Source organism: Epinephelus fuscoguttatus, linkage group LG14, assembly GCF_011397635.1.
Source record: "Epinephelus fuscoguttatus linkage group LG14, E.fuscoguttatus.final_Chr_v1".
Lineage (NCBI taxonomy): Eukaryota > Metazoa > Chordata > Actinopteri > Perciformes > Serranidae > Epinephelus > Epinephelus fuscoguttatus.
In genome coordinates, this window is record NC_064765.1 from 14441383 (window position 1) to 14454073 (window position 12691).

Consider the following 12691-nt stretch of genomic DNA (forward strand, 5'->3'; position numbering starts at 1 on the left):
CAATGACATTACGACTATTCAGAATGGTGTTGTTGATATCTATAATGGTAATTCCGGATAGTCAAACTTAGTGATTAAATGTTAAACAGCTTGCCATAGACTGAGTGTTGCTACTGCTGCAGAGTACTAAGTATGAATTAATAGCAGTAACTGAATCATTGAGGTTTATTCACAGTTACTTCATACTACAGGTTGGATTTTATCTCTGTTTACATTAATTTCCCAAAGATCTCCCGTTACTTTCAGTAGGAAATTTGACACAGGTTTTTGCAATTTTCGTACAACTGGCTTGGCGAATCTCCGAGAAAAGTCAGAGCACACTGTGAGACGAGTAGCATGCTAGAATTTTATAGAAGAATAACAAATAAGCCCGATTAATAATACACAGCGTGCCTTCTGTTGCACAACAGGCACCCCAAATTGTGTAGTTTGAGATTGGTGTACACGTTTAAAATGTTGTTGATTGATTTCAGATTACCGGTTCTCTTGAGATTATTTCTTATTCATGCTCAGCACACAGGAGTAGTTTCAGCTCTGCAACCCTTACGGCTAGATCCCCATCAAAATCTGGGACCAACTAAAAGTTATTTTCATTATTAATCAATTATTTTCCTGACTTAATTTGGTAAATGTTAAAATAGCAAAATAAAGTGCCCATGAAAAAGTTCAGAGACGTTAATATGTTTCAAACAGTCCAAACCACTTACTATCAAAGACGACACAGAAACCCAGCAGATTTGCACATTTGATAAAGTCAAAACAGTGATTTTTAAACTTTTTTGCCTTATGCCTTTTTTTGTTTTTAGATATTTTTTTTTATCATCACAAAAAAATTGGATTATTTTCAGTCAATTGACCAAATGATTAATCACTTTAATATGCAAACATAGGCTACAAAGACAAAAATTGCTAATGGCTAGTTTATTTATTTAAGAGTCTGCTTTACAAGAGTGTCCTGACCACGGCAGTCAGCAGCATGTTACACAAAGCTGCAGACAAACATCATGTAACAACTGCAGACAATTAAAAATGTAGAATTACAGCATAGCAGGAAAGTAGTTCAACATATCCTGGATCAAATTTAGAGGCAAATATTTAGCCAAAGCATCTCCACCTTCCTCCAACTCCTTCAGTCGACTTTTCAAACACTTAAAGAGACTGGCTCCCCAAGACACACATCAGATTTGGAGCCACAGGTACAGCGTACCTAAAAGCCCTTTTCTCCATTTCAAGACAAACTTTGGGAACAGGTAGCAAGAGAAGGTCTTGTGAATATGTTGCAGAGCACAGACGTTCATTTCCAGCATTTTTCAGACGGATAAAATGACGTATATAAGAAGGAAGAAAGTTAAGAATCATCTTATAAACAAGGACATGCCAGTGATTAAGTGTACAGACGGACAATGCAGGACAGTCAACCCTTTAACTCCTATTCACTCAGGTGGATTTATGAGGCTCTGTGTGATGTAGTTCATCCACAGCAGCTCCATTTTCAGCCTGCTGCTTGAACTCTACGCTTTCTGAAGTCAGAGAACCACATTACGGAGGGATGAAGGCCTAAATGGTTTCTCCTCCTCCTTCTCCTCCTCCTCCCATCTGTTCAAGCTGCACTGAGTGTCTACGCAGTGACCTCCTGCTCCTCTCGCTGCAGCTGGACACAGGTGGAGCAACCAGGGAGGTGACAGAGGAGGCCAGCGGCAGCCGAGGGACTAACCCCGGCCTTACAGATGCTCTGGGTGAAGAGGAGGGAGGAGGGGAGCTGGGCGGGTGAGGCAGAAACACCATGCTCCTGCTTTTGGAAGTGGACACGTGTGTTGGGACCTGGAGGTGTGTGTCTGACTGGTCGACTAAAGGCGGGAGGTGAAGCAGAGGAGGAACCACCATGACGGAGGGGAGGGTGTTTCTGCGGAGCTGGGAGTGAGGAGACTGACAGACAGGAAGCTTATCAACACAGCTTTTTAGGGGTGTGATGTCTGATGCTGACCCTCCAGGCGTCACACACCTCTTAGGGACCAGTCTGCTCGGTGTCGAGATCACCTCTGTGAGGGACAGGACCGACTGAGAGAGTCTTGGGAGGAAATCCTCACGGCAGCTGTTGTAATTCTCTCCTATAAATCTGTTATCCCTCCTTTGAACCACGCTCTCCTTCCTCTCTTCCATCCTGGACTGATGAGAATGTGGCTCCTCTCTCTCCCTCCTTGAATCCTCTCCGTCCCCCTCCTCCTCCTGCCGGCTCCTCTCCCTCACACCCTGTGTGTAAGCCTGGTTCAGACAGGCCAGGTTGTGAATGGCCAGCCATGGTTCAGATAACACTCTCTGTCTGGGCGGTGGAGAGCTACACTGGCTCAGTGGACTCAGCTCACAGGAGGGATGTCTGCCGCTGCTGCTGCTGCTACTTCCTCTTTTGCCTGATGGAGGGGAACAAGACAGACGGTGAGTGAAGGGAAACATATGAAAGTAGGTGAGAGGAACTGCGTGTCTCCTTTTGCATCTCTGTCTGTTGTCTTCCTGAGGTTTCTTCCATTTTAACTCATTAAAGGTATCCTCATCCGAATCAGGGGTCTAAGTCAAGTCAAGTTCATTCACAGAGCACAAATATAAACAACAAACACCAACTTGTGCTTCACAATGAGATTAATAAATCACAGGAATTCTAAAATAAAAACAGTCATAACTAACTGCAGAAAAAACGATCCGTAAAACAGTCATTTAGCCTGTTACCACAAAAAAGACCCTGTTTTTTGTCTGGTCAGCGTGATGCTGATGTACCCTATTTTCTCTCCATATAATGTAGGTGATAAAGGAAGCGGAGGAGCTGTGGTTGATGGGAAAACAGCTAAAAGAAGACTTCAGAAAACAAAAGGGTAGGCTAACTGTTGAATTGTCTCTGTTCTCTCTTTAGTTGAATTTGGCTCAACTGCCATAAAGTTTAGTAGTATATAGCATTGGTTCTCAAATGGTGTGCCACAGCTCACATTAGTGATGCCAATCCAGGTGTGTTGAGGAATTTTGTGATAACCACACATTATTATTGCCATATTCAACTGGGCATATACAGAAAGGTTATGAATACATTTTTAATTGACTGTATCAGTATGTTGTGTGCACCCATTTCCTAACAAAGTGGCAAACTCTAGCTAAAAAATGTTATTTAATGTAATTTAATCTAAAAAAAAAACCTTCACGGGGAGCCTTTTCGTCACCATTAATTTTTGCTAAAATGTGAGAATATGAAACACTTAAAGCGTGTATGAGCTCTGTTTGAGCAGAGTTCAAACACAAGTGTGTGCTCGAGCACTTAAGTCGGCCGTGCATGAGACTGTTTGTACTAATGTGTTTTAAATAGTAATATGTTTGGAAGGTCCTGAGCATACGACTGGATAATGAGACTTGGATTATACTGCATGTTCTGTGTGACAGTTTGTAAACAGATGTTTTGATATAGTTCAACATTTTCTTCATGAATTGAACGTAACATGGGGTGAGTAATTGATATACAAATAATCATTTTTGGGGAGAAGTATTCCTTTAAACTGGGCAACTCCATCTGCCAGGACATGCTTGAGATATAAATGGTCATTTTGCAAGTGAAGTATTACTTTAAGTGTGTTAGCATGCCAACTTCTGCTTATAACTGGTACCACCAAACACCAAATACAGCTGGGGCCGAAGGGAATGTCATTTGTTTTGAAGTTATAGTTACTAGACTAGCTATTGCCTAAATGAAAACCTAAGGGATCATTGAAGTGATTACAACATCTTACACAAAGCCACAAATATTTGCCTTGGTGCTACAAACAGTAGCCCTGAAGAAGAAGTTAGAGGATCACCAAAGTTATGAGGATTTATCCTCTGGGCAACATAAATATCAGTACAAAATTCCAAAGCAGTTCATCTAATCGTTGTTGAGATATTTAAGTCTGAACCAAAGTGTTGGACCAACACATACATACACATTTGTTGTGCTCAGTTTGTAAAGTGATCCATCTTGAATAGCCAGATGTTACCCAGTCCATCACTTCATCCTCATATCTTCCCTTTAACACCCTGGTCTAATTTTATCTACAGCCACTCTCCTTAGTCTCTATGGTATGAATGAAGTGTCAGCTCCTGTGCAGAGGAAGAAATGTGGCTTCTTTCATTGTAATGCACCACCAGAGTTAACTTCACCTCATCCTGACAACACATTTTCATCTTGTCTCCTTAGGAATGAGCACTGAGCTAATGATTTCAACCACCAGGAATTTGTTCTCATCTGTCTAGACTTGCCTTTGTTAAACACACCTCTGCTGTATCCAGGAGGGGCACGGTGTCTGCATACTGAGTACTGTTGATGGTTCTGATCTCAGCATCAAGGTGCAGAAGCCAGGCTGCTTGCATAATGTTATACAGACCCAGTGTGTTAATATGACATAAATGACGAGGAGTGGCTCTGCTGAATGAGGATTACTAAACAGTGTCCCCTGGTTAGCGCTGTTATTGTGCTTTACAGGGCCATTCTGCTGAATTTAAAAGTGTCTTGGCAGATGGAGCTGCCCAGTTTAAAGGAATATTTCTCCTCAAAAATGATTGTTTGTGTATCAATCACTCAGCCCACGTTACGTTTAATTCGTAAAGAAAACTTTGTTTTTCTCGCATGCCTCTAAGGTGAACGACAAATCCAAAAACAGAGAAAATTCTTGATATATTAGAGCAATAGGGGGCCACGTTCAACAACAGCAAAACTACATCAAAACATCAGTTTACAAACTCTTACAGAATTCAGTTTCAGACACTGCCTTATGAGGAAGAGTTTGAAATAGTAAGGTTTGGCGAACGGATGTTTTGATGTAGATTTGCTGTTGTTAAAAGTCCTCTTTACTTTGATTCATATAGAATTTTCTTAGTTTTTGGACACCACCTAAACCTAAATTGTGATGTCCTCATATAAGGACGCAGGGTCTTAGAAGAATATATCCGCCTTTCACACTTGCAAGAAAAACAAAGAGTCCTTCTTGAATTCAACGTAACACAAGCTGAGTAACTGATATACAAATGATCATCAGGGGACTGAAGTATGTAAGTAACTGTAGATGTTTTATTTTTCTCAGCACTTTAAGAACTTCTCATCTATGCTGTATGTTTTTCTGTGGTTTAGCACATTTAATACAAATCACACATACCCCTGATGATTTTAGACATTCTGATTTTTAGATATTTTTTCCAAATGTTCTTTTCTCATCCTCATGGTACCTTGTGTTTTAATTAATTTTGAGTACAGTGTGATATTTAACGAATCAATAGAGATGGGCAGTCAGCCACAGTGAACATCATGTCTGCTTTAATTTTTGTCTAAGCTACACAATCTGTGTAGTGATGTTTGCACAAAAATTAAAGTGGATTGATTGTGTAGAGTATCTCAGGTGAGTTACTCCTGCAGGGTGAAGTAAAGTGTAACTGTAGCAGAATTAAACGCACAACAATAGTATCTTCCTTAAACTGTAATTTTATGTAATTAGCATGACTCACTTGTTCCTCTGAAGTTGAAGATGTTCTCTCCCTCAGGTGAGTTGGGTGAGCCTGTCTTGAGGACGATGTCAGACGGGGACATGCAGGAAACCGGCGAGGTGTCAGGAGATGGAGGAACATTGAGGTAACGCCTGGTCACCGGGCCTCCATTCACACCCATCTCTGTAGCAATGATGATGATGTCACGACCCCTGGCCCGGCAGGCATCCATCAACACCTGAAGAGAACAGTGCTGCTGAGGCATGGATTGGTTCTGAGGTTTGATGGTGCCAATAATGAAATCTTTTGAAGTGATGTTCAACACCTACACTTTCAACTATTTTCATGATGATTATTTAAATGGATTCAGTGTTTGCTTAATATCTGCAGCCACTTTATTAGGTACACCTTGTCAGTACCAGGTTGGACCCCTTTTGCCTTCACCTTAATTCTCGGTGTCATAGATTCAACAACGTGCTGGAAACATTCCTCAGAGATTTTGGTCCATATTGACATGATAGCATCACACAGTTGCTGCAGATTTGTCAGCTGCACATCCATGATGTGAATCTCCCATTCCACCACATCCCAAAGGTGCTCTATTGGACTGAGATCTGGTGACTGTGGAGGCCATTGGAGTACAGTGAACTCATTGTCATGTTCAAGAAACCAGTTTGAGATGATCTGAGCTTTGTGACATGGTGTGTTATCCTGCTGGAAGTAGCCATCAGAAGATGGGTACACTGTGGTCATAAAGGGATGGACACGGTCAGCAACAATACTCAGGTAGGCTGTGGTGTTTAAACCATGCTCAGTTGGTACTAAGGGACCCAAAGTGTGCCAAGAAAATATCCCCACACCATTACACCACCACCACCAGCCTGAACAGTTGATACAAGGCAGGATGGATCCCTGACGCCAAATTCTGACCCTACCATCTGAATGTCGCAGCAGAAATCCAGACTCATCAGACCAGGCAACGTTTTTCCAATCTTCTGTTGTCCAGTTTTGGTGAGCCTGTGTGAACTGTAGCCTCAGTTTCCTGTTGTCAGCTGACAGGAGTGGCACCTGGTGTGGTCTTCTGCTGCTGTAGCCCATCTGCTTCAAGGTTGGACGTGTTGTTGGTTCAGAGATGGTCTTCTGCAGACCTTGGTTGTAACCAGTGGTTATTTGAGTTACTGTTGCCTTTCTATCATCTTGAACCAGTCTGGCCATTCTCCTCTGACCTCTGGCATCAACAAGAGAGAACTGCTGCTCACTGAATATTTTCTCTTTTTGGGACCATCCTCTGTAAACCCTAGAGATGGTTGTGTGTGAAAATCCCAGTAGATCAGCAGTTTCTGACAGACCAGCCCGCCTGGTCACTTAAATCACCTTTCTTCCCCATTCTTCACATCTTTGCACTTACACCTAGTAAACATTTTTATTTAGATGCTTTACCCCAGTCCCTTCAGCACAGTCTTTCTTTTTCTCCATCCCCTCCAGTCTCCATCACATATACTGACCTTCAGTGTCGGCTGGTGCTGTGCATTGATGGCGTACACCAGTGCTGAGGCTCCGGAGTAGTCCTCCATGCTGGGGTCGGCTCCTCCATTCAGTAGAGTGGACGCCACCTGAGCTCCTGCTCGCTCCATACAGGCGTACATCAGAGCAGTGCGTCCAGCCCGGTCCTGTGCGTTTGGGTCTGCCTGATTGGCACAGAGGAGGACAGCTGACAGAAGACTGAAACTCATCTGGAAATCAAACACTAACCTTCATTAAAGTTAGCCTACTCATGGTGTGCTTATGATCACACTTCAGTCTCACGTCTCTGTCAGATCTGATCTGGCTTAATTTCTTTTGTGTTTTGGCTCACAGGTGAGAACTTTTTGAGACACTGTGATGCACAATCCTCTTGTAATCAATAATTATCTTGCCTCAGAGTACACTGTGTTGTGTTCACCGCTCCAAAAACACTCTGGATGGTGGATGGAGGACACAAGCAGAGCTGAAAACATCAGGAACCTGTTTACTATGCATTAAAAGAACCGTATACCTCTCTTACTGCGGGTACACATTTATTATGCATTAGAAATACATCTAAATCAATATTCTGCTGAACTTCTGTGAAAACTTGCGTGCTGTGGATTTAAGCACATGTATTCTGAGTTGAAATGAGAAATATTACTCACTGCAGACTGACCTTGTTCTGGAGCAGGTAGGTGAGAAGTTTCACCGTCTCAGGCCCAGCAGGCTCCCCTCTCAAGGCCTTACAGGCAGCCAGGAGAGGCGTCTCTCCCCTCGGGTTGCGCCCGTTGATCTGAGCCCCACCTTCCACCAGCAGGCGGACCAGGCGAAGCTTACAGGAGACGGCTGCACTGATGAGGGGGCTGCAGTCTGACAGCGGGTCCCCCATGGCCTGGAGGGTAAAACAAGGTCAGACTATATCTTCAAAGACAAAGATTCACTTTGTTACAATATTCAAGAGCAAAACACCTCCACTGCCTGCACCAGACATATTTGACCTGCTGTCTGTCTGAAAATAATCTGAAAAAAGTCCTTTGTGCTCCCTCACAGCTAAGCTAGTTTTCCAAATTGAAGTTAGCACAAATAAACAAAACCCTCAGTAACACTGAACTAAAACCATAAGCTACTGCAGGGTTAGAGATTTAGCTTGCTAACCACGTTGGCTATGCTAACAAGTAAGTCTGGCAAGAGGCTAAAATACTAACGTCATTTTGCAGTTACAAAGACCTGTGAAGGACACATTTTCCCTCCTTTTTCATAGCCTAGTAAAACTATTTTTGCAAGATTTCAGTGCTCATGTTGATCCAGGACCATCACTGCTGTGTTGATGTCAACATAAACAAATTATCCAGAATCAGTGTGAAGATAATGGACCTGGATAAACCTAACCAAATCTATGCAGGAGCAACATGAAAAAAACAAAGGGAAAATGTGTTAATTGCAATTTGTGACTCAAAAATGCTATCATCCTTATTCTTGGTTCGTGAACAATATTTTAGCCTTTTGACAAGTTTACTCATTAGCATAGCCAACCTAGTTAGCAGGCTAACATGCTAATATTCTTGTCTATTGGAAAGCTTACTTGTTAACGTTAACATAGCCAAACTAGTTAGCAAGCTAACTTGTTAGTATAGCCAAACTTGTTAGCAAGCTAATTTGCTAATATTGTAGTCTATTGGCAAGTTTACTCGTTAGCATAGCCAAGTTAGTTAGCAAGCTAAATTGCTAACCCTGCAGTAGCTTACAGGGATTTTGTTCAGTGTTACTGAGGATTACTTGTACAATCGTATTAACTTAAATTTGGAAAACTAGTTTAGCTCAGAAGAAGCAAATGAAAAATAAAAAAAAAATAATCAACAGGTTCAACAACAACAACAACAACAACAAAAGAGGCAACAATTTGCATGCATCTTTTTAAGTTATTCTAACTCTGGCCTTTTAAGTAAATCCTATTAGTATTTTATGACCTGTAAAACCCAATTATTTTAGTACAACCAACATGATTTGCTTTAAACTTACAAAGCTTAGGTTGAATCAACATCATTTTTTCAAGTGTGGTGATATTAAACGGTCAAATTATTTTATTTAAAGGCGCTGTATGTAAGAATGTGGCCAAAACGGTTACTGCACTCAAATTCAAAATACTGCCGCGAGTCATGTCCGCTCCCCCTCCCCTACAGATTCGAGGTTGCTGGACAGCGGCACGCTGGAGACTGATTTGTTTGCCCACGGGCGGCTGCGTCGCCGCGTCCTTGATCTTCGGTTTTCCAGCGGACTGTTCGAGCAAGTTCGGCTTCTCTGCTGCTAACGCTGCTGCTGGGATACAGCGGAGGAGGAGCCAGCTGCTCATGCTCTTATACAGTCTATGCTCATGCTATGTACTGGGACACTGCTAATGCTGCTTGCTGTGCTGCTGTGGCTCAGTCGTAACTGTAACTGATGCTGAGACTCTACTCTGACTGCGTGACTGGTAGATGGAGGTGTGTGGCGCAACAGGCCAAAACACAAATTCAAAACATAAACATGATTTGTGGACCGCAAAAATGTTTTTTAAATGCGAATATTCTGGCTGTACTATTGTTGTCGGTGAGATCAGTTTGTTATATGAACATTATTCCTTAGTCTCTGTGACATATTAGGATGATTTTATGACTATTTGCTTTAGATTTCTTACATATAGCTCCTTTAAGGTATTCTAACTTATTTATGTTAATTCCATCCTACTAAAAAAGGTTTTGATTATGACCAACTTTTTAAAACAAGTTGTCAACTGACTAAAACAGGTTAATGAAACAAACTTGTTTTTTATGTTAAAAAACTTACCAATTACCCCACTGATTATTTTTTTAGAGTGAGATACACTTCCTCATCTGTCTGTTTTCTTGTGCAAACTTTTAATAAAGTGTTAATTACATCACAAAACAAGCTAAACATGACAAAGATATAATTTATTGTGAGTCAGTCTAGATTAAATTATTTCAAAAGAAGTATTAAACATGACAAATCCGCAGGGATACTCTAATCAATAGATGCATGCACATCCACAGTCCACACACTCACCATTAAACTCACCTTGATGCTCCCTCTTCAATGCTTATTTACTTCTTCCTCCCCTACAAACACAAAGACATTCATCCAGTCATCCTGAGTTCATCCAGATAATGCCATTATTTCATGTCATCCTTTTAAAGGTACGCCTCAGCTCTTGGATGAAGCATCCTCATGTCGCTGGCCTGCAGCAAACTGCAGAACATAAAGTGAGAGGATATTAACTTTCATCCTCTCCCTCTGTCTCTGTGTCCCTCTGTCCTGATCTGTCCCCCTCTGTACCTGCTGGGCTGTAGGGGAGGTTCGGTCCCACAGCGAGCGTTCAAAGTTCCAAACAGTTTTGAGCCCAAAATGTCAACCTGTTGCCGACACTGTGCTACAAAGACCCAGAGGCCCTTTGATATGAGTCAGCTTTGAACGGTCCTCATCTGCCTTGTGACCACCGTGTGCGTTCAAACACTGGCAGAGAGAGACACATGACACACACACACACACACACACACACTGGATTTCAAATGCACACACACACAGCAGGTCATTTGTATCTAAAAAACACAGTTGTGATTGTGATGCTCTTGTTCTGTCTTTTGTATTTTTCACCTTTTATGTCTTTTGTTCTCTGCAAAGTGCTGAACTGTTCTGTTAAATAAATAAATCAGACATGAATGATTTCAAAATGGCAGAGTGGGAGAGACACTCACTCCGAGCTCATCTGACACCAGCAAAACACTTCAGCAACACTCAAATACCAGATGTGCAATTAAGTCAAACAGCAATTAGCTGGAGCTAACAAAATTAGCAGCGTGCATAAGCAACAGGGAAGCACATTAATCTAATTTTCTCTGCGTCCTTAACATGCAAACATGTCATGAATGGCATGAAACAATAACAATGCCCCCCTTTAGTGTGCTGCAATTCGGCAGCTTGTTAGTGTACTTGTGCTTTTGGAAGTATTTTCTATAGACAGTCATTTTGCTTCAAGTTGAGTTTGTGTTCACTGATGTGCTGAACTTAGTTTTATTGACATCTGTGTCCACTCTCATTGGAGAAGAGACCGTCAGAGGCATTTGCAACATATAGCATCTCACTTGTAATTCTCCAAATTGAAAGTATTCCTGCATAGAAAAGAGCTAACTTTAACTCTAACTACATTGTAAATGATCATAAAGGTTGAGTTTTATATCAGTGTAACAGTGGAGCAGTGCTCTGTCTTCTTGAATATCACTTTCTAGTCCTCTTTCCACCTCTGTTAGTTCAACACATTCTCACTGCGACACATATTGACGTTTGGTCATGGACTTTCATCATCCACACATGACGTCAAAGGTTGGTTGTTGACATTCTGGGACACTGTGTCAAGTTCTGCCTGTTACATGCATTGTCTTCTTTCGAAACACACTTCTGTTTTTACAGGAAATTTAACGTTTACATACAGTCTCTTCCAAAATAAATGCACTACGTTGCAAATTGAGTTTTTTTTTTTTCTTCAACAACAAACACATGTGGTTGGGTTTAGGAAAAAAGAACAGGGTTTGGTTTTACAATCTTATGGGACACGAACACTCTCTTGGGTGAAAGTCCGTGTGTGTTGGACCCATCTACCATCCCCCTGACACCGCCGGGCTCCGTTAAACTATAACCACAACCGGTCACATATCATACTGAAGTTAAAGGACGCCTTTTTTTTGTTGGTTTCTGATGATGCAAGTCACTGCCCAAGTGTTGTATTTCGACGACTTTGGAATGAGACCAGGCTCGTTAGTCAATTGTACTTACTTTCCAACTATATTCAACCCAAAAGTCACACGTTGAAAAGCTTTTTCAACTGAAAACTGAGCCTCTCAAGCCAAATTCTGTTGCAATATCCTGAACACAGGGTGTCTGCAGGCCCTTGAAAAGTCTTACATTTGTGAGGTCTTAATTGCCACAAACATTTTATCTAATGTCAGGGTTCAATTATAAGAATTGCCTGACTGCCCTGGGTGTGTAAAATGCTCCGTTGATCCAGGAAATCTAGCAACACACTTACCCAATCAGACAAATGGTACAAAAAGAATTAAACATGTTTTTTAGTACTGATCAGGCACTTGCGAGTAAACAGGTAAAGACAATGTTTATGACCTGAAGCGCAAAGGATGTGTGTGAGGCTGTATGTATTGCGCAGTCTGTTGCAAGTTAGAGAGCAAGGCTTTGCAGTAAAGGTTAAACATAAAAATATACAATTTACATAGAAGCAAGTAGATATTTGGCCAACCTTCTTGACTGGGCAAGTGAAAAAAGTTAATGTTGAACCCTGAATTTAATTTATTAATCTTCAGCCCAATGTCAGCTGGGATAGGCTCCATCTACCACTGAACCTAATACAGTCTTTTTACTTTATACTTGCACTTACCTGTTGGCAAAATGTAGATTAACCTAACCCATTTTAATAATAATATTCCCGGATAAAACCTACCTCTGCACAAGACCACTTACATACTACTCCTAATTATTCTTACCTGCAATGTTTGAATAACAAAAAGATGATTTGTCCAAAAATCTGTGTTAAATTTGGATAAAAAAATATCTTGAAAATCTCTTAATTCAAGTGTCTGATACCTGGAGACACCCTGTGAACAGCGACAACACCTAACATCAGGCAGACTTCATG

At 41.4% G+C, this 12691-nt stretch overlaps 1 protein-coding gene across 6 annotated transcripts; it reads right to left on the bottom strand.

Annotated features, from left to right (window-relative positions):
• Positions 1–921: 921 nt before the first annotated feature.
• LOC125900776 (ankyrin repeat domain-containing protein 34B) lies at positions 922–10458 on the bottom strand. Of its 6 annotated transcripts, none has more exons than XM_049595996.1 (6): positions 10324–10458; positions 10066–10106; positions 7670–7885; positions 6993–7175; positions 5509–5725; positions 922–2408 (listed from the first exon to the last, which is right to left on the bottom strand). In XM_049595996.1, the coding sequence occupies exons 3-6, from the start codon at positions 7880–7882 to the stop codon at positions 1558–1560; spliced, it is 1464 nt and encodes a 487-aa protein (XP_049451953.1). In that variant the 5' UTR covers positions 7883–7885; positions 10066–10106; positions 10324–10458; the 3' UTR covers positions 922–1557. The 6 variants fall into 6 exon arrangements, with proteins under 6 accessions (XP_049451953.1, XP_049451951.1, XP_049451950.1 ...); XM_049595994.1 differs by having other exon boundaries at positions 10066–10236; XM_049595993.1 differs by having other exon boundaries at positions 10066–10458.
• Between the last annotated feature and the right edge of the window lie 2233 nt (positions 10459–12691).